Source organism: Siphateles boraxobius, unplaced genomic scaffold, assembly GCF_051911475.1.
Source record: "Siphateles boraxobius isolate OS27281-9 unplaced genomic scaffold, OSU_SipBor_1 22, whole genome shotgun sequence".
NCBI lineage: Eukaryota > Metazoa > Chordata > Actinopteri > Cypriniformes > Leuciscidae > Siphateles > Siphateles boraxobius.
In genome coordinates, this window is record NW_027508833.1 from 9,502,973 (window position 1) to 9,528,222 (window position 25,250).

General features: G+C 46.5%; 1 protein-coding gene across 1 annotated transcript; it reads left to right on the forward strand.

The window, feature by feature from the left end:
• The first annotated feature begins 1,892 nt into the window (after window positions 1-1,892).
• LOC143746638 (D-beta-hydroxybutyrate dehydrogenase, mitochondrial) lies at window positions 1,893-24,349 on the forward strand. Its single transcript, XM_077238591.1, has 4 exons — window positions 1,893-2,340; window positions 13,385-13,537; window positions 14,492-14,625; window positions 23,821-24,349. Exons 1-4 carry the CDS (start codon window positions 1,956-1,958, stop codon window positions 24,181-24,183), a joined length of 1,035 nt encoding a protein of 344 aa, XP_077094706.1. The 5' UTR covers window positions 1,893-1,955; the 3' UTR covers window positions 24,184-24,349.
• Window positions 24,350-25,250: the final 901 nt, after the last annotated feature.

Genomic DNA, 25,250 nt, shown 5'->3' on the forward strand with positions numbered 1-25,250 from the left:
GCCTTTATAATGTCTGTTTATAATAACATAAACTTCCCTTGCCCACTTGACAAAGTGGAACTCACTTTAAAATGGTGGCAGGGATTCTTAGGGAACTTAGGGATTCTAAGTGCTTAGGGAACTTCAAGAGTGTACTAAACGCGAAGTGGAGTGTACATTGGTTGTACACTCAATTATTGCAGTGCATTATGGGATTGAATTAGCACTCGATAACATCCACTATGGTTTCAGACACTATGTTCAGACACCACTAAAAATGGCTGTCCCCTCAACTAGTGCCCTATTTAATGTTGTAGGGGGCGATTTTGGACACAGGTCTTGGAAAAAAATAAGTTCAAAAGAATCAATTTAAAACGAGCCGACTTCCTAACACAGGCTCTCTAGCGCATCCTAGCGTTTGAATTTAATTTGCACTCGGGAGGAGAGAAGGGCAAACGAGGTGTTTAGCTGAAATGAATAGCTTGTTGAAGGCTGCTTTCAGATGCTTACACTAACAAGTAGGGCTCACAATTTGATCCTCATAACCTCTGATGTTTTTCGGGGTCTTTTTACCCCGCAAATTACTTTTGTTGAATTTTAGAAAAATGTTCTCTTTGTCCAAATGGCATAAAACTTTGTACGGCGTTCAATCCTTTCTAGATCTACAAAAAAAAAAAAAAATGTAATGATATCTGTTTTTATGTTAGCGTGACAAAAAATAGTCACGACTCACACTCGTGGTCTTTTTTTATTTATTTTTTTACAAATGTAATTTTACTCTGTTTATTAATGTTTTTACTCCACATTTGTGCAGTTTTTGGAGGATGTATGATATATTTTAAATTTATATAAATACATTTAAAAACTGTTTTTTTTAAATTAGGTTTTTATGCAAAAACAGCTTTTTATGTAAAATTCACTTTATAAAAGACCCAAATGTCTAAATTTCATTTAAGGGGATAACATGGATTTTTTTTTTTTTTTTTTTTTTTTTTTTTTTTTTTTACCATATTGCGAAATCATACCTCTTACATCCATGTATCACTTTAAATACCTTTTAGATATTTAGATATTAAGACATAACTCTTTGTACTGTTTCTCTGTACTTAAAGGAATAAAGTACTTAATGCTGCTATGTTTTTGTAAGATGTACAACCATTATAATCCTTATTTACAGTACTTGGAGTGTTTAGTGATGTTAGCCACAGTCCGTATTTTACTCATAAATCAAAAACTGCCTTTTTAATATTCTATAGGAAATCTCCTGACGGAACCCATGGCGAACTAGCCTCCCAGTTAGGCTTTGTATTTTATTTTCTAAAAAATATTAAAAAAATATTATAGAGTCAAAGAGTTATCAATGGCAATAAATTATCTAAATGTATTAATGTGCATGTGAAAGGTTGTGTCAATCTTCCTTAAAAAAAAAGCTAGAATCAACACAAATTATTATGAATAAAAGTATTCTTGTGAAACCTTGATCAAACCTCAAATTGGAACTTTTGTGTTTGTTTATCTGCAGATTATCTTCAATCACTCCTTGTAATTTACAGTAAATGAACCGATCACAGCTCTTAATCAGTGGATCAATCTGTCTTTTTATGCGTGACCTGGTTACAGTAAAGTGCAATCTTACTCATCTCTGTGTGTGTGTGTGTGTGTGTGTGTGTGTGTGTGTGTGTGTGTGTGTGTGTGTGTGTTTGCGTGTGTGTGTGTGTGTGCGTGCGTGCGTGCGTGCGCGCCAACAGGTACCTCAAGGATAAATCAAGATAAAATAAAAATTAACTATGTTGTAACATTTCTGCATGTTTATTATTTCTTCTTATGCAACTGCTTATAATTGTGAGATTCCTTAATCCACCTGGATATTAGCACCAATTTCAGATTTTTCAGAAAAATATTTTTTTGTTTTGTCTATTCCTAGGATTCTCAATCAGAGCTTGTGAATGGTTGAGTTTGTGAGCTCCTAATTCACAATGAAGCCAGTTTTACTCAGCATGACTGTCCTGCTCATTTCCTACATCTGTTTGGGTGATCATATATGCATGTATTTTGGTCTCGCCGTCTGCTTCGTGCTCTTGGCTAACGCAGTACGCCAGGCGGGAAATTACTTGTCTGATGGAGTTGGCTGGGCAGTGTTAGTAACAGGTTGTGATAGTGGATTTGGACATCATCTTGCAAAGAAACTGGACAGCATGGGCTTCACAGTGTTTGCTGGATGTTTATGCCCTGAAGGTCCCGGAGCTCAGAGTCTGGTTGAAGAAGGCTCTGACCGTATGAAGATACTCCAGCTGGATGTTTCCAAAGATGAACATGTAAGCTTGGCCAAAGATTTTGTGGAAGCAAACTTACCAAAGAAAGGTAACTTAAACACTTCAAATTGTATTATTTATATTATAAGGCATAATGGTATTTAAAGATGACCTATGATGCTTTTTTTTTTACATGTTCATCTTTAGTGTGTAATGTGGTTGTTTGAGCATGAAAAAGCTCTGCAAAGTTTTAAAGCACAAAGATATATGATTCTCTATATCAGTGTCACTGTTTCTGAACTCCTGAAATGCCTCCATTGTAGTCTTGAGTTTCTTCCGGAAACAAACACATCACAATATTCCTCATTTAAATAATTCATACCCAGAATAAAGGGGCAGGGCCTGGTTGAGTTATTTAGTAGTGTGTTGAAACTGGCGCTTATAGTAATGGGCGGGATATTTCCCAAACACGCTTGAAGCGCTTGACCAATCACAACACACTAGCCGACCAATCAGAGCACATTGTGTTTTTCAGAAGGAGGAGCTTCACAGAGACAGGAACTAAACGGGTGTGTTTCCCGAAAGCATCATTGGCCAACTATGGTCACAAGTTCCGTCGATATCAGCATAGTTCAACGAATCTTGAGTTCAAGGAGTCTGAGTCTTTCCCAAAACCATAGTTCTACCAGAAAGACTAGAGAGATACTGATGTAACAAAGCATTAATTTATTGACAGCCCTGCAAGCAATTATTTATAAAGTTCTTTGACGTAGGCCCCGTCCGTAGTTCATATCCGAGGGTAGCGGATCTGCATTTCCTGCCTGAAGATGAAGGCAGGGGCGCAGCCGACCCCCCTGGGAGGTATGGACAGGACCATCCTGGTTATGGTGGGGAGGATGGAGGTAGTTGTCGCAACAGCATCTCCGAACTCAAACGTGTGTAAGTACCTATCTTTTATACAGCGAGTATAAGGATGTGATTGGATAGATGTGAAGGTAATAAGTGACGTAATAATTAAGTCTTCCTGGAAGAACTTTATGCTAAAGTTCCCTTTCGTTGTCACTCCGAGTTACGTCGGATGACGACGAATGGGGTTTTGCTTAGAAAGCCTATCAACTTCGAGTATTACAAAACGAGCCAATGGCAAAGAAATGCCATGGGTCTGCGGAATTACGCCATGCCGCGTAATTGCACCTCGTGGGTATAAAAGGAGGAACCCGGCAACATGCAGATATGTTTTCGCTTCGGAGCCAAGTGTATTCTTCTCTCCACAAGCCATCTCTGAATTGTCAGCTTTACAAACTAGTACCTCGAGTGTTGGTGTGACGGCGATCTACGGCGAGAGCGTGCTTCCTGCTGATCTGTTGCAGTGGTCTGCCAGTCGGTGCGTTTCTCCCCGGGTGCTTCAACACTTGAGTTTTCTCTCACTCAAAGAGCTTACATGTGGCACGTCTTTTTAAAGATGTCTCACCCGTGTACTTCTGGTTGCGGCAGGTTGATATCGGACTCTGATGGGCACGAGCGTTGCATAGTATGTTTAGGCATTGATCATGCTAGAGCAGCGCTCGTGGATGACTCATGTTCTCTCTGTGGGAACATGACCATCGCGTCATTACGGTCGAGACTCCGTGAACTCGCAAGACTGAGAGTCCCCTCATCTACCCCCCGTCCTGCGGCTGGTGGCCAGGGTGACCTGAGGGTTACGGTCTGGAACAAGGCGCCGACTATGTGTCTGCGACCCCAGCCCCCCTCTTCAATGATGGTGCCCGCTAGTGAACTGCTGATCCCCGCGGGTCTACCCTCTGGTGGCCCGCGTGTTTCAGTTGAAGCTACAGATAATGCCATGTCTGTTGCAGCATCACTAGGTGGGTTTGAGTCTTCTGGAAGTGATGGCTCGTCACAGCTGCCACCTTCCGGTGTGAATACGGCTGTGCTCGAGTCTGATCCGGAGATGACAGCCATGCTTTCCCGGGCAGCCGCCAGCATCGGACTTGAGTGGAGGCCTCCACCCTGTCCCGAGCGCTCGCGGCTGGACGATTGTTTTTTGGGTAAGGCCGCCGACCCTCGTCCTCGGCAAACCCCAATACCTTTCTTCCCGGATGTGCATGATGAGATCTCAAAGTCCTGGAAGACCCCCCTGTCTTCTCGGGACCGCTCGCTGGTCTCACCCGCCTTTCCTCCCCTCGATGAGGCAGCTGCCCGTGGGTACACTGGGCTTCCCCCGGTTGAACGCTCTGTTGCCATGCAACTATGTCCTCAGAGTGCTTCTTCTCGGAGCCTAAACACCCATCCAAAGCCTGTAGATTTTCGTCGACCCTGGTGGCGAAGTCTTACAGAGCGGCGGGACAGGCAGCTGCTTCACTGCATGCTATGGCCACTCTGCAGGCCCAGATGCTCAGAGACATGCACGAGGGCAGGACAAACCCAGGGCTCTTTGATGAGCTTTGATGACGACCTTGCTCTCCGGGCGACGAAGGTTACCGCGCGCTCCCTGGGTTTAGTGATGTCCACAGCTGTGGTCCAGGAGAGACATCTGTTGCTGAACCTGGCTGACATGCAGGACACCGAGCGGACCCGTCTGCTTAACGCCCCCTTGTCCCAGGCCGGCCTCTTTGGCGGTGCAGTTGAAGACTTTGCCCAACAGTTTTCAACTGCCCAGAAACAGACCAAGGCCGTCAGACACATTCTGCCCCGCCGGCCCGCTGCTGCCTCCACCCAGCCGGCCGCGCAGACGCCTTGACCTGTTTCCCGCCGAGGGCGCCCTCCTGCGGCTCCCGCCCCTCCCGCCCGGACCACGCAGCAGCCTCCACCCAGGGCCGGTCGCGGAGGAAGCCGTAAGAAGGCGCCACAGCCCTCTCCTGCCCCGCCCCCCGTTAAACGCCGTGCCAAGCGGCGCTCCTGAGACGGGCTGCTCAGGGATGATGGTTGTTTATCAGGAGGTGGTAGCAGGACCACTCCTTCCCCCGGTGGAGGGCCGGAGGAGAATCTTTTGTTCTCCACTCCCCGCTGCTCACCCACGGGTGGGCAGCACCCTAATGTGGTTAAAAACAGAAACAATACCGTCTTCCCTGAGCTCACAGAGTTCTCGGGCGACACAGAGCGCCGCCCACAAGCCATGCTCTCCTCGCCCCCCTCTGTCCCAGAGGCGGTTGACACGGCGTGCCATCCACGGACCGCTTCGCCCCTGTCCCCCTCTGTCGCCAGACCCCTGGCAGAGCAGGCCCCCGCGGGACGACCAGCCTGGTCCTCACCTGGCTCCCTCTGCCAGGGCGCGGTTGCTAACTGTGCCCCCACAAAGGGGGCGCTATGCCGTCCACGTCTGGGCAAGTTACTCCGCTTCGCTGCCCCTCCGGGGGGACGCCTGTGGTTCGCATGATCCCGCTGGTTCAGTTCCTGGGAGCCTGGCTATAGCTTCCCCGTCTGTCCCGCTGGATCGCGCGGACTGCCAGGCTCGGCTATGCGATTCAGTTCGCACGGCCTCCTCCCCGCTTCAGGGGAGTCCGCTCCACTTTGGTCGGTGGCAATGCCCCTATCATGAGAGCAGAGATTGCCACCCTGCTGGCGAAGGGTGCAATCGAGACTGTCCCTCCAGCCGAGATGAGGTCCGGCTTCTACAGCCCCTACTTCATTGTCCCCAAGAAAACGGGTGGGTTACGGCCAATCCTGGACTTGCACTTGCTGAACCGCTCCCTTCACAGGATGCCGTTCAAGATGCTCACCGCCAAACGCGTTTTCGAATGCATACGGCCCCAGGATTTGTTTGCAGCGATCGACCTGAAGGACGCCTATTTTCATGTCTCCATTCTTCCTCGACACAGACCGTTCCTACGGTTTGCTTTCGAGGGGCAGGCATACCAGTACGCGGTTTTCCCTTTCGGGCTAGCCCTGTCTCCTCGCATCTTCACGAAGGTCGTCGAGGCTGCCCTTGTTCCCCTTAGGGAACACGGGGTTCGCATCCTGAGTTATATCGACGACTGGCTGATCCTAGCTCACTCTCGAGATCAGGTTCGCGAACACAGGGACCTAGTGCTTCGGCACCTAGCTCGTCTGGGCCTTCGGGTCAACTGGGAGAAGAGCAAACTCTGCCCCGTGCAGAGGATCTCATTTCTCGGTATGGACATCGACTCGGTCGCCATGTCCGCGCAGCTTACGAGCGAGTCACTGCTGACTTGCCTGAGAAAATTCGAGGGCAGGAGTGCGGTTCCACTGAAACTCTTTCAGAGGCTCCTGGGGCATATGGCATCTGCAGCCGCGGTCACGCCGCTCGGATTGCTTCATATGAGACCGCTTCAGCTTTGGCTTCGCGACCGAGTCCCGAGGTGGGCATGGCAACACGGCACGCTCCGAGTACCAGTTACTCCGACCTGCCGTCAGTTCTTCACCCCGTGGTCGAACCTCAGTTTTCTCAGGGCAGGTGTCCCCCTGGAACGAGCTTCCCGGCATGTTGTTGTCTCAACAGATGCCTCCACCACGGGCTGGAGCGCCATGTGCAATGGACATGCTGCTGCGGTCTCCTGGACAGGACCCCAGCGGCTATGGCATGTCAATTGCCTCGAGTTGTTGGCAGTACGCCTTGCCCTGCACCGCTTCCGGGCGTTGCTCAAGGGTCAACACCTACTAGTCCGTTAAGACAATACTGCCACTGTAGCATACATCAACCGTCAAGGTGGTCTACACTCCCGCCGTATGTCACAACTCGCTCGCCACCTCCTCCTATGGAGTCAGAAGTATCTGAGGTCGCTTCGAGCCATCTTCATTCCCGGAGCGCTGAACTGTGCAGCCGACGAGCTCTCACGGCTTCAGCCACTCCCTGGAGAGTGGCGACTCCATCCCCAGTCGGTTCAGCTGATTTGGGACCAGTTCGGGGACACACAGAAAGATCTGTTTGCCTCTCACGACTCAACCCATTGCGCCCAGTTTTATTCCCTGACCGAGGGCACGCTCGGCACGGATGCTCTGGCGCACAGCTGGCCGCAGGGCCGCAAGTATGCGTTTCCCCCTGTGAGCCTTCATGCGCAGACCTTGCGCAAGGTCAGGGAGGACGAGGAGCAGGTCATTCTGGTTGCCCCTTACTGGCCCAACCGGACCTGGTTCCCCGAACTAGTACGCCTCGCGACAGCACCTCCCTGGCCGATCCCTCTGAGGAAGAACCTTCTTTCTCAGGGACGGGGCACCCTATGGCACCCTCGTCCCGATCTCTGGAACCATCACGTGTGGCTCCTGGATGGGATGAGGCAGGTTTGAGTACCCTACCACCAGCGGTGGTGGCTACCATCACTTCCGCTAGGGCGTCGTCCACTAGACACGTCTATGCGTTGAAGTGGAACCTCTTCGTCAGCTGGTGCTCTTCTCACCGAGAAGACCCCTGGAGATGCTCGATCAGCGTTGTGCTTTCCTTCCTTCAACAGGGGCTGGAGCGAAGGCTGTCTCCCTCCACCCTGAAGGTCTATGTTGCTGCCATTGCCGCACACCATGACCTCATCGAAGGTAAGTCTGTGGGGAAACACGACCTGGTCATCAGGTTCCTGAGAGGAGCGAGGAGACTAAATCCGCCTCGCCCTCCTCTCGTTCCCTCTTGGGACCTCTCAGTGGTTCTAACTGCCCTGAAGAGTGCTCCATTTGAGCCCCTGCAATCAGTCGAGATTAAATTCCTGTCTATGAAGACAGCGCTCCTGGTTGCACTGGCCTCCATCAAGAGGGTAGGGGACCTGCACGCATTCTCCGTTGACGAAGCGTGCCTGGAATTCGGGCCGGCTTACTCTCACGTGATCCTGAGACCCCGGCCTGGATACGTGCCCAAAGTTCCTACCACTCCCTTCCGGGACCAGGTGGTGAACCTGCAAGCGCTGCCCCCAGAGGAGGCAGACCCAGCCTTGGCACTGCTCTGTCCAGTACGCGCTCTCCGCGCCTATGTAGACAGAACGCAGTGTTTCAGGACCTCAGACCAGCTCTTTGTCTGTTATGGTGGGAAGCTGAAGGGAAAGGCTCTCTCCAAGCAAAGGTTGTCTCACTGGATAGTGGACGCCATTGCTTTGGCTTACCAGCAGCAAGGTCGACCGTGCCCCCTTGGTGTGACTACCCACTCCACCCGGAGTGTGGCGTCCTCTTGGGCTCTAGCGCATGGCGCCTCGCTATCAGACATCTGCAGAGCTGCAGGCTGGGCGACACCTAACACATTCGCCAGATTCTATAATCTCCGAGTGGAGACTGTGTCCTCTCATGTACTCGCTTCAACCAGCTAGTACCCGACCCGCTCAGGTGTCTTCGCTTGCTCGCCATTCCACTCCACGGACTGGATACGTGCGATATTCTCCTCAGGTGAGCTTCCCCGAAAGCCCTGAGCTCCTCCAGCACTCCTGACGTCGGCGCCAGTATCTATTGCCTGCGCGTCGGCTAGGTGCCTCCTGTGTGCATGGTCCCTCCTCTGAGCGACCCCCACATGTGTATTTCCACTGTAAGCCTCTCTGAGCATGTGTCTTTCCCTCGGCAAGCCACCTTGCCACCCCTGGGGTTGAAATATTCCACCTACGGCTGGACACCCCAGTGTTTTCCATATGCTTCCTTCGGGTCATATGTGTATTCTCTAAGTCCCCCCCCCTCCGGGTTGGCATTATTTGCATACTTCCCCTAAGCTTGGGACATGCTTTCCAGTGTACCTTGGTATTCCTGTGATAAATGGAGTCCTTCTTCCAGTCTTGACAGGGATCTCGATTTACGCAGGGCACTGGAAGACAGCTGAGAAGGTGGCGTGATTAGACTGGTAACCCCATTCGTCGTCATCCGACGTAACTCGGAGTGACAACGAAAGGGAACGTCTATGGTTACGTATTTAACCCTCGTTCCCTGAGTAGGGAACGGAGACGTTACGTCTGCCTGCCACTTTCCGCTGTACCGCGGGGATCGCCTGAGCTCAGTCTTGGCTCCTCAGTGAAGAAAAATATCTGCATGTTGCAGGCTTCCTCCTTTTATACCCACGAGGTGGGGCGGAGTTACGCCATGCAAATTCCGCAGACCCATGGCATTTCTTTGCCATTGGCTCGTTTTGTAATACTCGAAGTTGATAGGCTTTCTAAGCGAAACCCCATTCGTCGTCATCCGACGTAACGTCTCCGTTCCCTACTCAGGGAACGAGGGTTACATACGTAACCATAGACGTTTTCATTTCTACCAGAATGACTCGGGAGATATAATGATGTAACAAAGCATTCATTTATTGACAACCCGGCAAGCAATTATTTATAAAGTTCTTTGGCGTAGGCCCCATCCGTAGTTCATAATCCGAGGGTAGGGGATCTGCATTTCCTGCCTGAAGATGAAGGCAGGGGCGCAGCCGACCCCTAAAAGTAGGTGGATTAGGGATCCACCGGGACGGGGCCAGCCCACCCCCAAAAAATGGTAACGGAAGTATACCCACCGGTCGTGAATCCTGTGGTTCCTGAAAATAGAAAAGGGGGTTACCATAAATGGCATGATGGACGTTGGATGTGGATGCCTCGTAGCCTATAGCTTAATTAGACGAGGAAGCCTAATTAAGTTTTAATAAAACGTTGACCGGGCATTTATCCAGCGATTTACGTAGAATTCCATGTACTTTTTGCGTGATTATCGGCTCCACTCCTAAGGACTCTCAAAGCGAGGCCGCATGGACTATACAGAACCGTGCCACGTTCGGCAATACGTAGACGGCCTCGTTAGACCATAAATAATGGTGCCACATTCATCCATACATAGACAGGCCTCGTTAGACCAAACAGAACAGTGCCGCATAGTAGAGGTCTGCACTCCCGCGGGAGTCCCGCGGGTCCCGACGCAAAACAGTGCGGCGCGGGACAAATTTTTAAAGGTCATTGCGGGAGCGGGCGGGATGATGAGGTGCACTTGCGGGTGCGGGCGGGAGGGATGATACGCTGCACTCCCGCAAATTAAATATGAGTATAAAGTAAAATATATAAATGATTAAAGTAGCGTACATAATTTGTAGTTGTGAGGGAGATTCTGATTGGCAGCAATAAAAACATTTTAAGCAGCCTAAACTTGTGAATGTTGTCGGGTAGGGCGGGGCCTAATCTCACGCACACTTGTTTAGAGACAATTCCTTTCCCGCTGCTCCGAGTTCGAATTCGAAAGCTAGTTCAAGTTCAAAATAGACAGCATGGACGAGGAACAGAGCGCCTCTAGTGCTTCAGATAAAGTACTGTTGTGAATATTATGCTGTTCGTAATATGGGACCAATAAATATGTTAGTATTGGTAAGGATTTTTGTGTGCACGCATTTTTTTCCCCAAGACCTTTCGTCAGACAGAAAGTGCGGGCGGGAGCGGGACATTATATCACAGATGCGGGCGGGAGCGGTACTAAAAATGACAAATCTTTGCGGGAGCGGGCGGGAGCGGGACTGAACACTGCGGGAGCGGATCTGAAAATTGTGTCCCGCGCAGACCTCTACCGCATAGGCCAAGCGTAGACAGGCCTCGTTAGACCAACAGAACAGTGCCACGTTAGGCCATACATAGACAGGCCTTGTTAGACCAAACAGAACAGTGCCATGTTAGGCCACTTATTTATAGACCATAGAGACAAGCCACACGGCCATGATGGACCACATAGACAAGGCCCCGATGAGCCACACAGCCATGATAGACCACATAGACAAGGCCTCGATGGGCCACAACGGCCGCTAATGCCACATAAAGACGAGGTAAACGAGACGAAACATGTAAAACGAAGGCCAGCCAGCCTTTTTTTTATTTTATTTTTTTATAAGCAATAGATGCTACGAGGCCATGGTTGACCACACAGAACTTATGCCCCGAAGGGCCACTGGCCAACCATAGGCATCTTTTTTAAGGACAAGGCACCGATATGCCACTAGGCCTAAAGACCCACACAAAGACGATGTCCGCTGGGCCACAGGGCTGCTAAAGCCACACAGAGACAGACACACATAGACGAGGCCCTAGGCCACATAGAACCAATACCATAACTGGCCACAAGGCAATACGGTCACAATAGACCACACTGAACATAGAACGAGGCTACGAGGGCCGCAATATCGTAAGCCCACACTGAGACAAGGACACACAAAGACAACGGCCATTAGGCCACACAGAACCGTTACCATAACTGTCCACAAGGCCACGTTAGGCTAGATGGTCACAGTAGACCACCATAGAAAACTCAGATGTCATGATTGCAAATGCAAGAGAGTACCGGTGTTGTGCCGAATTTCGACCCCCGCCAAATTATTACCCCCCCTAACATTGGTAGGTTTAGGATTAGTTGTGGGGGAGGGGTTAGGATTAGGGGTGGGGTTAGGATTAGGCAATCAGGTACTGACTTCAACGAGGGGGGTAATAATTTGGCAGGGGGTCGAAATTCGGCACAACACCGGCACCCTTTTTTAAAAAAAAATATATATATTTCAGAAACGGCATAATCGTCTGACAGAAGATCTGCCTTTATGATGACAACGTTGCTTCATTAGCACAAGCAACATACGCTTAGTGACCACGTCAAGCCCCAAAAGACGCTGCGACGGCTATAGGAAAACTTTGTGAAGCGCAGATGAAACGAAGCTTGAGTGAGTTTAGTAATTTCATCTGGCCTTTACTGATCTGGGTATCCGAATCTGAGATCTGACATACAACCCTTCGTCTAAACATAGGCCTATGTCATGGAAATTCTTAATGCTAATATAACCAACAAAACTGACTTCTTAATGCGATGCTTACTTGAAGTAAGGTGACGGCGTCCCGTCAAGATGCAACAATCGATACCTCAATGATGCTTGCTGATCCGTTGTTTTAAGCATAGAATCCATTTCTCAGATATGCAGCGTATGCCTGACGTGGCTCCCGCACCAGCGCCTTTTTTCAGATTACCCAGCTCGGAAGTTGGACACCATGAGGACACAGAGCAAGATACGGAATCCAAGATAGCTGCGCCCTGTGTGAGGCCCTTCATTGTTTTTGGGCCGCTTTGGTTGTTTAAATGATGATTTCAATCACTCGTATTGCTGCAATACCTTACTGCGTCTGTATCACTGCCTGTGGGTATGGGAATCGGCCTTGTTGTAGTGCAAAATTGAATGAAGCCTTGTTTCAAATGGGTGTTACTAACGTGGCTAGCGTTGTTAACAGAAGGTAACAAAACATAAAATAGAGAAATTTTTAGAAGTTCAAATGGCTGCGTTTTGATAAGTGCATGGTACTCGGCCAGTTGTCACGACAGCATCTGCGAACTCAAATGTGTGTAAGTACCAATCTTTTACACAGCGAGTATAAGGACGTGATTGGATAGATGTGAAGGTAATAAGTGACGTAATAATTAAGTCTTCTTGGCAGAACTTTATGCTAAAGCTTTTATTTCCAACTAAATTTTGCAAACATCATCGCAAAGTTGTGTGATTGAAACGACAGCTTTAGACCTGTGATTAGAAGCAGAGTTTCTTGTTTGCATGACATGTGGACTCAATAAGTCCTTCTCGTGAGCAAAATAAGCAAGCTGACATTCAGGACAATCGGTATCTTTTATTTAGAATACATACAAATGTCATTTACGTCTTTTAGTTTGTAAAGAGATTTAAAGCACCGTTTTTAAAAAGTGCGCATGTGCGAACATGCTCTAGTTTGCTCTAACCTATGAATGAATCTGGAAATAAAGCAAAGTAACTGAGAAAAATGAGGAATAGTACTCAGATGTTATGTCCGTAATTTATAGCAAAACATCAAGCATTAATTAGATTTCAAACAGATTCATTAAAAAAAGTTATTAGCCTACTTCAACACCTGCATGACATCATTAACCAACGTGGTTGAACGACCAATTTGCCACAGTACGGTTTCGAGAAACGGCCATGATTAGCTAGTTGATTTCTTCAACGATGCATCATACTATGGTAGTTAAGCAGCGAGTTACGTCGTTGTGCAGGAAACACACCCCTGAACGTTACTGACACTGGGAATAGTGGAGCTGCAACAATGGAGTATGGGAATAATAATGTGTTTTTTTTTTAAATGAAAGCATGAAGCATGAAAATCTATTCAAGTAGACCCCAAAAACAACATCAAGCATTTATAAAAGGGCATAAAATGCCTCTTTAAAATGTCAAAAATGAAAATCCCTTTTCTCTATATATTGTTGTACATTGTCAGGTCTCTATGCTGTTGTAAATAACGCTGGCATCAGTGACTGGGGAGAGACGGAGTGGAGTAGCGCTGAGGACTTCCAGAAGATGGCTGATGTGAACCTGTTTGGTGCCATCAGAGTCACCATCCCATTCTTGTCACTTGTTAGAGCATCCAAAGGTCATTAATGCATTCTATTCTGACTTGAATGAATGTTGTTCAGTCAATGTTGATTGATGTATTCCTTCACTCTCAGGAAAAAAATATACTGAAGCTGTCACTAGGGTGGCATCCTTTTAAATGGTCATTTTTACCAGTTTACCATATCGCTGATGTGGATTTTTGATGACTTATATTTTAGAGCATTTTAGAGAGTGGTTGATATAAAGCCAATATATATGATACTACACAATTTCATTTAAATAACATGCATACAAATAGCTGCAATGAAATTTAGATTTATTTTACATATTTACTAAACTAGAAATAATTAATTGTAAAATGAATCAATATGAAATATAATTTGTGCTTTACTTAAAAATAAGTCAAAGCAAAATAAACCGATTTATGGTTTGGTAACTTCTTGATTTTGTAATTGCATTATACTGTAGTGTAGTCTTTTTCACAAATAAAGAAACTGTTAAAAACATTAATTAAAAGTAAGGGAAAAAAGCAATTCAATTAATTTGACCATCAAAATCAAAATTAAGCCCTACCCTACATTTGTTATTTTTCCAGAAGCCGTTTTACTCAGACATACGTCACAAAGACTATTTCAACTTCTGTTTCGCGCCGACTTTACAGATTACATCTGTGCTCGGCTGCAGCCGAGCTTCTTAACACTGTCAAAATAAAAGCTGCTTCCGAGACTTAAAGCTTTTCGGCTGATAATTTAAAAGTGCCAAATATCAGCTGACCACTAATTTTTACCATTTAGCTATTCTAATTATAATACTTAAGGTAATAATATGTACCTTTAAGCTACTAATATGCACCCTTTAGGGGTAAATAAATAAGTGAATAATTCAAAGTCAAATAAGTTTGAAAGGGTGCTGCCCCACTGACAGCTTTTTCTGACAGTGTTATGTGTATAGATAACTTACTACTTCCTTTAATTTCATAATTCCTTCTTAGGTCGTATGTTATATGTGTCAAGTATCTTTTCTTTCTTCAATTGTTTGAACATGGGAGCATACAGTGTATCCAAGCGGGGACTGGAAGCATTCGCAGACTGCTTGAGAGTAGAGATGGCCAGTTTTGGAGTTAAGGTAAGGACGGATCCGTTCTGGTAAAGAAACCTTAGAAAAACTCAAACATGTACTGACCTAAGTGGACTCCTTGTATAATAAATCAATACAAATATTATTTTATTCATTACAAACAGACCAAAATTTAAAATCAGGTGCTCAACTAACTGTTGAGAAGGTTCAAGTATATTTCTTTAAAAAAATGTAGTTTCTTCCAACTTCAAGACCTTCATCAGTCAACGTAGTGCAGCAGCTAGCAGACCTAGAGCAGGCTATCTAGCGTGCTCATTGGCTGCTCTGCGGCAACTGCAGCAGCCTACCACTGAGCCTGGCGTGACGTCACGCCCAATGAGGATGCTTTGCGCCCTCTACGCGTCACAGCACGCCAGAATGGGTGTGGCTTAGCGTATAAAAGTCAGGCTCTAGGCTGCAACTCTGATTTTCATCTCTTCAGCGAAGCTTTTCACATCGCTTGATCCTGAGAGAAGCCGCCGCCGTTGAAACCAGCGACTGCAAGCAGAGGAAAGCGTCTGAGGAAGCCGGTCGACTTCGCCGCCTTCAGCCATCTATGCCTGCTATGCTATCCTTTGCTCTACTGTGCGTGTTCACCGCTGCGACACCTTTCTAAAAGAGCACGAGACGTTTTTATCAAAATGTCTCGCCCTTCCTGTGGCTCACGCCGAGCCCCGCTCATCGCCGTAGACCGTCATGTGATCTGCGCTTTCTGCCTGGGCCAGGAACGCTCTCGTCGGGGGGCTGCGTCCATTGTGAGGAACTTCCGATGTCGACCCTGCGGGCTCGACTCGAAGTTTTCAATCCTGAAGCTGTCTCTCCGCCCTTTGTGAAACCGCGCAAGAAGAAGCGCCATTCTCAGAGGCAACCGGAGATTGATGCAGCTGTGAAGCGCTCGCCGGATCCTCTCCCTCAAGCCTCTTTCTCGCCTTCTCCGACCCCCCACCCGGACGCGCAGATGCTGGCTCCAGCCCTCACTGCCGCAGGTGAGACCTGCTCTCTCCTGGCCTCGGACAGTGAGGACGCTCAACAGACTGGTCGGCTGTTTCCTACATCGCCGCCCCCAAGCGCCCGCATCCAGGCCTGCACCCTTTCTTCCGGAGCTCCACACGGAGCTTGCTAAATCGTGGAATGCACCATTCTCCGCGAGACTCCACTCTCACGTCTCCTCAGCACTCTCTCATGTGGACGGCGACGCCGAGAAGGGGTACAACTCTATTCCCCCAGTGGAGGAGGCGGTAGCAGTGCACCTTTGTCCGCCCTCTGCGGGATGGCGTTCAAAGTCTGCCCTCCCGTCTAAAGCCTGCAGGACCACGTCAGCTCTCGTCGGCCGCGCGTTCTTAGCCGCCGGACAAGCTGCCTCCGGCTTGCACTCTATGGCTGTACTTCAAATCCTGCAAGCTGATCTCCTCCGTGAGTGGGACGAAAAAGGCAGGAACCCAGCCGCCGTCACGGATTTGAGGAGAGCGACAGACCTTCCTCTTCATGCTACTAAATCAACGGCCCAGGCGATCGGAAGATGCATGGCTTCGCTCACCGTCACAGAAAGACATCTCTGGTTGACGCTCGCGGACATGAGGGAGTCTGAGCGCGCCGTGTTCCTCTACGCGCGCTCTCCCCTACAAGTATCTTCGGCCCAACGGTTAACGGGATCGTCGACTGTTTCTCCGAAGTGCAGTAGATCTCGCAGGCCATGAAACTCTTCCTGCCTCGACGCACTAGCTCAGCTGCAGGCCGCTCACGTGACTAGCCTCCTGCGCTGAAACCCGAGCGTGCAAAGTCCTCCCAGCAACAACACGGAGGAAAAGACGGCCGAGTCCCAATGTGGCCGGACCACCGACAAAGTGTCTGGCCCTGTCAGTCCCCTCAGAGAAGGTTACTGCAGCAGTGTTTTTAGCAGACAACGAGCCGGCATCTCAGCCCTCTCGCCTGCACACAACCGCCATTTTTTACGCTGACCCAGAGAAATCTCATAAAGAGTATAATGTCTGGTTAAACGGCTCATGTCGTTGGTGTTTTAAGTGTTGGAAATGTGCCTCTCAGTGCACATCTTAGTGTTCACCCCTACACACAAGCACTATACCCCCGTGTCTCACACAGAGCCCACTCTCACAAAGCTGGCAAATGCCGCTCAAGTGTCGAATGTAGGAAATGTGCCCACATCCCTGTGCCCACGCCTACTCGCTGCCTGCTCTGTCACACGGCCAAAACAGCCTCATATCGGTCAGGTTATAAATGTAAGTCTCATGCCCGCTTACGAGCGCTCACGCTTACTAACAAACACGTCACCCCAAGCGCTGCTCGCGCATCACAAAGTTCTCACAAAACGTTCCCCATTACAAAGCAATCGGGACATCACACTTGAAACAGCCTGCTATTGCTGTCAGCGAGCGGTATCAGAATGGGTGCTAAGCACAATAAGACAGGGCTATTCACTACAGTTCGCTCGCCTTCCCCCTCGCTTTCGAGCACGGACCGAAACGAAAGTGAAAGCGGAAGTAGGTCATCTACTCTGTCGCAGAAATAGCCAAACTGCTGTGCAAAGGGGCTATAGAACCAATACCTCCTTCTCTGAGCGAGTCAGGCTTTTACAGCCGCTATTTTCTCGTACCCAAGAAGGACGGAGCTCTAAGACCTATCTTAGATCTCATGAGAGCTTTGTTCAAATATCTCAGAAGACCGTTCAAAATGCTCACGACCAGACAAATCCTCACGCAAATTTGCCCGAGGGACTGGTTTATATCTCTAGATCTGAAAGATGCTTACTTTCAGATTCAGATAATACCCCGTCACAGGCCATTCTTGAGATTTGCCTTCACCGCCAGGTATATCAGTACACCGTCCTCCCGTTCGGCCTGTCTTTAGCCCCCCGTATATTTACGAAGTGCATGGACGTGGCTCTCGCTCCCCTGAGATATCAGGGCATGCAGATTCTGAACTATTTGGATGATTGGCTTATTCTGGCACAGTCAGAGATGTAACTTATATCTCAAAGAACATTGCTCCTCAGCCATCTGGAAAGCCTGGGTCTCAGGGTAAACTGGACCGAGAGCTCAGTCAGTCAGTTTCATTTCTGGGAATAGAACTGGACTCTGTGGCTATGACAGCCCGTTTATCGACACAGCACACGCGCTGTGTTCGACACCTGGCCGCATCTTTCCAGAAGGGCAGCGTCGCTTCTTTGAAAACATTTCAGAGAATGCTGGGCTGTATGGCCTCAGCTGCAGCAGTGCTTCAGCTGGGCCTACTGCGCATGCGCCCGCTACAGCGCTGGTTGAATGCTCAAGTGCCTCACCGAGCTCGGGCTTTCGGCTGCAGACAAATCAGAGTGACTCAGAGCTGCGTTTCAGTTCTGCAGCCCTGGTTTGCGGCCGACTGGTACTAGCGGGGGGTGACGATGGGAGCCATCTCGTATCGAAAAGGTCATCTCGATGGACGCCTGCAACCTAGTTTGGGGCGCTCTCTTCGAGGGCAGACTGGTCTTTGGCCTGTGGTCAGACCGAGAGAAATGCCTTCACTTAAACTGTCTGGAGATGATAGCGGTTGAGAATGCGCTGAGTCACTTTCTCTCACTCATACGAGACCACCACATTCTAGTCCGATCGGACAACATGTGTGTGGTGTCATACGTGAACCGTCAGGGCGTCAGGGCGTGTCAGATCCAGGAATCTCTGCGGAACGCCTCCTCGTATGGTCTCAGCACTTTCTGCACTCGCTGAGAGCCACGCATGTGCCAGGCCATCTGAACGACAGCCCAGACAAACTGTCCAGGAACAACGTTCCCCCAGGAGAATGGTCCCTGCACCCCCAAACAGTCCAGTTACTGTGGCGCCTTTTCGGCAAAGTGGAAGTCGACCTGTTTGCGTCAAAAGACAACACTCACTGCTCAATGTTCTTTTCAAAAAACGAGGACGCGCTGGCCCAAATCTGGCCCAGCATCCCACTCTATGCTTTCCCTCCGGTCTCTCTGTTACCACAGGTAATCAAGAGCATCAGGGAAATGCGCCACTCGGTGCTCCTTGTAGCCCCGCGATGGGAGAACCAAATCTGGTTCCCGTAGCTGACGCGGTTGTCACACACAACCCCTTGGCCGATTCCGGTGAGGAGAGATCTCCTCTCTCAAGCCCGCAGCTCAATCTGGCATCCCCATCCAGAGCTCTGGTCTCTGCACGTATGGTTAATCAACAGATACCCGTTGTCTTGCCAGAAGGAGTGATGAACACGATTACGCAATCCAGAGCTCCCACTACGAGGCGGCTCTACGTGTCTAAATGGTCGGTGTTCTCCAAATGGTCGAGCGTTTTCGCTTCAGTCAATGAAAACCAGAGTTGCAGCCTCTGAGCTTGACTTTTATATGCCAAGCCACCCCCATTCTGGCAGGCTGTGACGCGTAGAGGGCGCAACGTCACGCCAGGCTCAGTGGTAGGCTGCTGCAGTTGCCACAGAGCAGCCAATGAGCACGCTAGATAGCCTGCTCTAGGTCTGCTAGCTGCTGCACTGCGTTGACAATAAATACAAAATTAAGGGTAATTTTTGGCTTCAATATCTCAAGAAAAGATTACTTTACCCGTAGCGTAAGCAACTTACGCAATACTCGTTCCCTCTTCTAGAGAGAACCGAGGTTACGTACGTAACCGACGAACGTTTTCTGCATAATGCGTTTTCTGTTTTCTGCATAATAAAATAAAATATATAATATATAATAAACTATATATAATATATAATAAAATATATATATAATAAACTATAGGTACATCTTTTATTTATATACAGGTGCTGGTCATATTATTAGAATATCATCAAAAAGTTGATTTATTTCAGTAATTCCATTCAAAAGGTGAGACTTGGATATTATATTCATTCATTACACACAGACTGATCTATTTCAAATGTTTATTTCATTTAATTATGATGATTAAAACTGACAACTAATGAAAACCCCAAATTCAGTATCTCCGAAAATTAGAATATTACTCAAGACCAATACAAAAAAAAGGATTTTTAGAAATGTTGGCCAACTGAAAAGTATGAACATGAAAAGTATGAGCATGTGAGGACTCAATACTTAGTTGGGGCTCCTTTTGCCTGAATTATTGCAGCAATGTGGCGTGGCATGGAGTCGATCAGTCTGTGGCACTGCTCAGGTGTTATGAGAGCCCAGGTTGCTCTGATAGTGGCCTTCAGCTCTTCTGCATTGTTGAGTCTGGTGTATCGCATCTTCCTCTTCACAATACCCCATAGATTTTCTATTGGGTTAAGGTTAGGCGAGTTTGCTGGCCAATTAAGAACAGGGATACCATGGTCCTTAAACCAGGTACTGATAGCTTTGGCAATGTGAGCAGGTGCCAAGTCCTGTTGGAAAATTAAATCTGCATCTCCATAAAGTTGGTCAGCAGCAGGAAGCATGAAGTGCTCTAAAACTTCCTGGTAGACGGCTTAGTTGACCTTGGACCTCAGAAAACACAGTGGACCAACACCAGCAGATGACATGGCCCCCCGAACCATCACTGACTGTGGAAACTTTACACTGGACTTCAAGCAACGTGGATTCTGTGTCTCTTCTCTCTTCCTCCAGACTCTGGGACCTTGATTTCCAAAGGAAATGTAAAATTTACTTTCATCAGAGAACATAACTTTGGACCACTCAGCAGCAGTCCAGTCCTTTTTGTCTTTAGCCCAGGTGAGACACTTCTGACGCAAGAGTGGCTTGACAAGGAATGCGACAGCTGAAACCAAATATCTTGCATACGTCTGTGCGTGGTGGTTCTTGAAGCACTGACTCCAGCTACAGTCCACTCTTTGTGAATCTCCTCCACATTTTTGAATGGGTTTTATTCACAATCCTCTCCAGGGTGCGGTTATCCCTATTGCTTGTACACTTTTTTCTACCACATATTTTCCTTCCCTTCACCTCTCTATTAATGTGCTTGGGCACCGAGCTCTGTGAACAGCCAGCCTCTTTAGCAATGACCTTTTGTGTCTTGCCCTCCTTGTGCAAGATGTCAATGGTCGTCTTTTGGACAGCTGTCAAGTCAGCAGTCTTCCCCATGATTGTGTAGCCTACAGAACTAGACTGTTTTGAGTTAGTTAGCTGATCAGAGTGTGGCACCAGGTGTCTTCAATATTGAACCTTTTCAGAATATTCTAATTTTCTGAGATACTGATTTTGGGGTTTTCATTAGTTGTCAGTTATAATCATCAAAATTAAAAGGAATGAACACTTGAAATATATCAGTCTGTGTGTAATGAATGAATATAATATCTAAATTTCACTTTTTGAATGGAATTACTGAAATAAATCAACTTTTTGATGATATTCTAATTATATGACCAGCACCTGTATGTGTGTGTATATATATATATATATATATATATATATATATATATATATATATATCAGAATCAGAATCAGAAAGAGCTTTTTTGCCAAGTGTGCTTGCACACACAAGGAATTTGTTTGGTACTGAGGCTTCCAGTGGACATATACAAATACAACAAGAAACATAATACTACAAATTATAAGAATAAAAAATAAAAATATAAATATATGAGAATAAGAGTATCACAGTTGGGTTTAGTCAGAATAGACATTTTCAGATTTACAGATTATGAACTATGAACATATTTACAGTGTTTTGAATATTATAAATAAAAAAAATCTACATATGAGTATCACCTGAGTTGTAGGATATTGCACTAAACAGTGGGAGTATTGCACTTAAAGGCATATGCCTTGTGAGTATGTTAACTGTTCAGGAGGGAAATGGCCTGTGGGAAGAAACTGTTCCTGTGCCGAGATGTTCTTGTGGCCAGTGATCTAATTCGCCGTCTTGACGGTAACAGTTCAAACAGGAGGTGTCCAGGGTGAGTGGAGTCTGTGATGATTTTACCTGCTCTCTTCCTCACTCTGGAAGAGTACAGGTCCTGGAGGGATGGCAGGGGGGCACCAATAATCCTCTCCGCAGTCCGGACTGTCCGTTGTAGTCTCCTGATGTCTGATTTGGTAGCTGAACCAAACCAGACAGTGATGGAAGTGCATAAAACGGACTCAATAACGGCTGAGTAGAACTGAATCAGCAGCTCCTGTGGCAAGTTGAACTTCCTCAGCTGGCGAAGGAAGTACAGTCTCTGCTGGGCTTTTTTCACAATGGAGTCAATGTGATTGTCCCACTTCAGGTCCTGAGAGATGGTAGTGCCCAGGAACCTGAATGACTCCACTGCTTCCACAGTGCTGTTCATGATGGTGAGTGGGGGGAGTGCTGAGCTGTTCCTCCTGAAGTCCACGATCATCTCCACTGTTTTGAGCGTGTTCAGCTCAAGGTTGTTGTAACTGCACCAGACAGCCAGCTGTTCAACCTCCAGTCTGTAAGCAGACTCGTCACCGTTCTGGATGAGACCGATGACAGTGGTGTCGTCTGCAAATTTCAGGAGCTTGACAGAGGGGTCTTTAGAAGTGCAGTCATTAGTGTAGAGGGAGAAGAGCAGTGGGGAGAGAACGCACCCTTGGGGGGCACCAGTGCTGGTGGTGAGAGTCCTGGATGTGTGTTTCCCCAGTCTCACTCGCTGCTGCCGGTCCGTCAGGAAGCTGGAGATCCACTGACAGATCGAGGGTGGTAAGGAGAGCTGGGTCAGTTTGGCTGTGAGAAGACCAGGCATGATGGTATTGAAGGCCGGACTGAAGTCCACAAAGAGGATTCTTGCATAAGTCCCTGGTCTGTCGAGATGTTGCAGGATATAATGCAGTCCCATGTTGACAGCATCATCCACAGACCTGTTTGCTCTGTAAGCAAACTGAAAGGGATCCAGCAGGGGTCCAGTGATGTCCTTCAGGTGGGCCAACACCAGTCTTTCAAACGACTTCATGACCACAGACGTGAGAGCGACAGGTCTGTAGTCATTAAGTCCAGTGATTTTGGTTTTTTGGGGGACAGGAATGATAGTGGAGCGTTTGAAGCAGCAGGGAACTTCACACTGCTCCAATGATCTATTGAAGATCTGCGTGAAGACCGGGGCCAGTTGGTCAGCGCAGGCTTTTAAACAAGCAGATGAGATGCCGTCTGGGCCTGAGGCTTTCCTAGTCTTCTGTCTTTTGAAGACTCGGCTCACGTCCTCCACACAGACCTTAAGCTCAGGTTGGATGGCAGGAGGGGGGAGTGGGATTGCAGGAGGTGATGGTGAATGTGTGAAGTGCAGGTTAGAGTCAGTGTGTGGTGAGAATGAGGGCTTTTCAAACCTGCAATAAAATGAATTTAAATCGTCAGCCAGGTGTTGATTGTCCACAGATCGGGGGGATGGTGACTTGTAGTTGGTGATGTTCCTCAGGCCATTCCAGACTGATGATGGGTCATTGGATGAAAACTGGTTTTTCAGTTTTTCAGAGTAGCTTCTTTTAGAAACTCTGATCTCCTTTGTCAGTCTGTTTCTGGCCTTGTTATACAAGATTTTATCCCCACTTCTGTAGGCATCCTCTTTGGCATGACGAAGGTGTTTGAGTTTCCCAGTAAACCATGGTTTATCATTAGTGAATGATAAGAATGTCCTGGTAGGAATGCATGTATCCTCACAGAAACTTATATATGATGTTACAGTATCTGTGAGCTCATCCAGATCGTTGGTAGCAGCTTCAAAAACAGTCCAATCAGTGCAATCAAAGCAGGCCTGTAGATTCTGCTCTGCTTCATTAGTCCATCTTTTTACAGTCCTTATTACAGGTTTAGCTGACTTCAGTTTCTGCCTGTAGGTCGGTATGAGATGAACCAAACAGTGATCAGAGAGTCCTAAAGCTGCCCGTGAGACGGAGTGATACGCATTCCTTATTGTGGTGTCCTTATATATATAATTTTGTCAGATAAATATCTTTACTAAGTTAAGTGTTTTGTTCTTCCTTCATATTTAAAATATTTTTAAAAAAAAAGAAAGAAATATTTTCCTTATATTTTAATGGTTTAACAAGCTTGAAGGGTTATAAAAACAAATATCCCCTTTTGGCCACTACTGTAAATCATAAAATCAAGATCAATCACTATTTTAAATGTAACCGTATTTGCCATTTGAGAATTTATACACAAAATATTAAAAGACTATGAACCAAGAGAAATAGTAATAATAATATAATTAAAACATGCCATAATCTATTTCTTGATTTAGTATCCATTACAAATAGAACATTGAACATGGTGAATTGTTTTGTATTTTTTTTTGTAGGTCAGCATTATTCAACCAGGAAATTTTGGTGGAGCCACAAACATTCTGCGCAAGAAAACGCCGCAAGACATATGGGATGGATTTGACGATGTACGTAAACTAAAGTTCAACCAGAAATACGTTGAGATGGCATGTGAATATTTCCACTCAGTGTGCGCTTCTGGGTTTAAGGATTGCACTTTGGTTATCAATGCCATGCTTCACGCTCTCACGGCTCCCAGGCCTCAAACCCGATACCTGATCGTTTCCTGGACTGATATGTTGTTTTTCTACATATGCCCTTTTCTCCCCACATACATCACTGATTCTGTGTTTCAAGTGAGTTCCATGTACCACAAGCGTAAAGCAATGATGTACTCGTAATTTAAGTTTATTCATAATCAGAATAGGAGAGCTCTCTTACATAAACGACTCAATTCCTATTTTTTGCATGTAACTCTTAACATGTGACAAAGGTTTCCTGGACCGCTGTTCACAAACAATCAACTGAAACAAAATATGTGTTCTGTACTTCTTTCCCTTCTCTTTGTCTGAGTAAAATAAAGTCTTTATCACAGAAAATCTTGCTGAAGAATTTATCATGGCCAAGTAAAAAAAAAAGTCGTCTTTTTTCAATTTTTCAATTATTTTTTTTTTTTTTACAAAATCACCACAGGATCATTGAAACCATTAAAGGTAAAATGGTGAAAATGTGACTAATTAACACTACAGTTTACAGTTTGGGGTCAGTATAAGAATTTGGTAACATTTTATTTTACAGTGTCTCTGTTACACATATTACATGTTCTTACTATGATCAGGGTTAGTTATGCATAATTTACTGTTATTACTAGTAAATATGTTGCTAATAAATATTAGTACTTATTTATATAATTATACAATAAGGGCACCTTAAAATAGTCTAACTTAGAATTTTTAAAGAAATTAATACTTTAATTCAGCAAGGATGTATTATATTGATCAAAAGTGACAGTAAAGACATTTACAGTTTTACAAAAATATTACATTTCTAATCAACTTTTTATTCATTAAAGAATCCTGAGGAAAATGTATCACGGTTTTTCACAAAAATACAAAGCAGCACAAAAATGTTCAACATTGATAATAATCAGAAATGTATCTTGAGCATAAAATCATCATAGAATGATCATGTGACACTGAAGACTGGAGTAATGATGCTAAAAATATAGCTTTGATCACAGGAATAAATGACACTTTACAATATATTCACATAGAAAACAGCTGTTTTAATCTGTAATAATATTTCAAAAATTAATATTACAGTTTTTACTGTTTTTTTGGCAAATAAATCCAGCCTTGGTGAGCAGAAGAGACTTTCACCTAGAAACTTAATGTTAATAAAACTTGTTGGTGAACTTGTAAATTTAGGGGCTTTACGATGCCGTGTATGTATGCAAATGCAGTGTGTT

What these genes read in the sequence shown, in the direction of transcription:
- LOC143746638 (XM_077238591.1), top strand. Translation starts at nt 1,956, where the DNA reads ATGAAGCCAGTTTTACTCAGCATGACTGTCCTGCTCATTTCCTACATC. An exon ending in AGCAAACTTACCAAAGAAAG is followed by an intron (nt 2,341 to 13,384) that starts GTAACTTAAACA and finishes GTACATTGTCAG; the next exon opens with GTCTCTATGCTGTTGTAAAT. An exon ending in TGGCCAGTTTTGGAGTTAAG is followed by an intron (nt 14,626 to 23,820) that starts GTAAGGACGGAT and finishes TTTTTTTTGTAG; the next exon opens with GTCAGCATTATTCAACCAGG.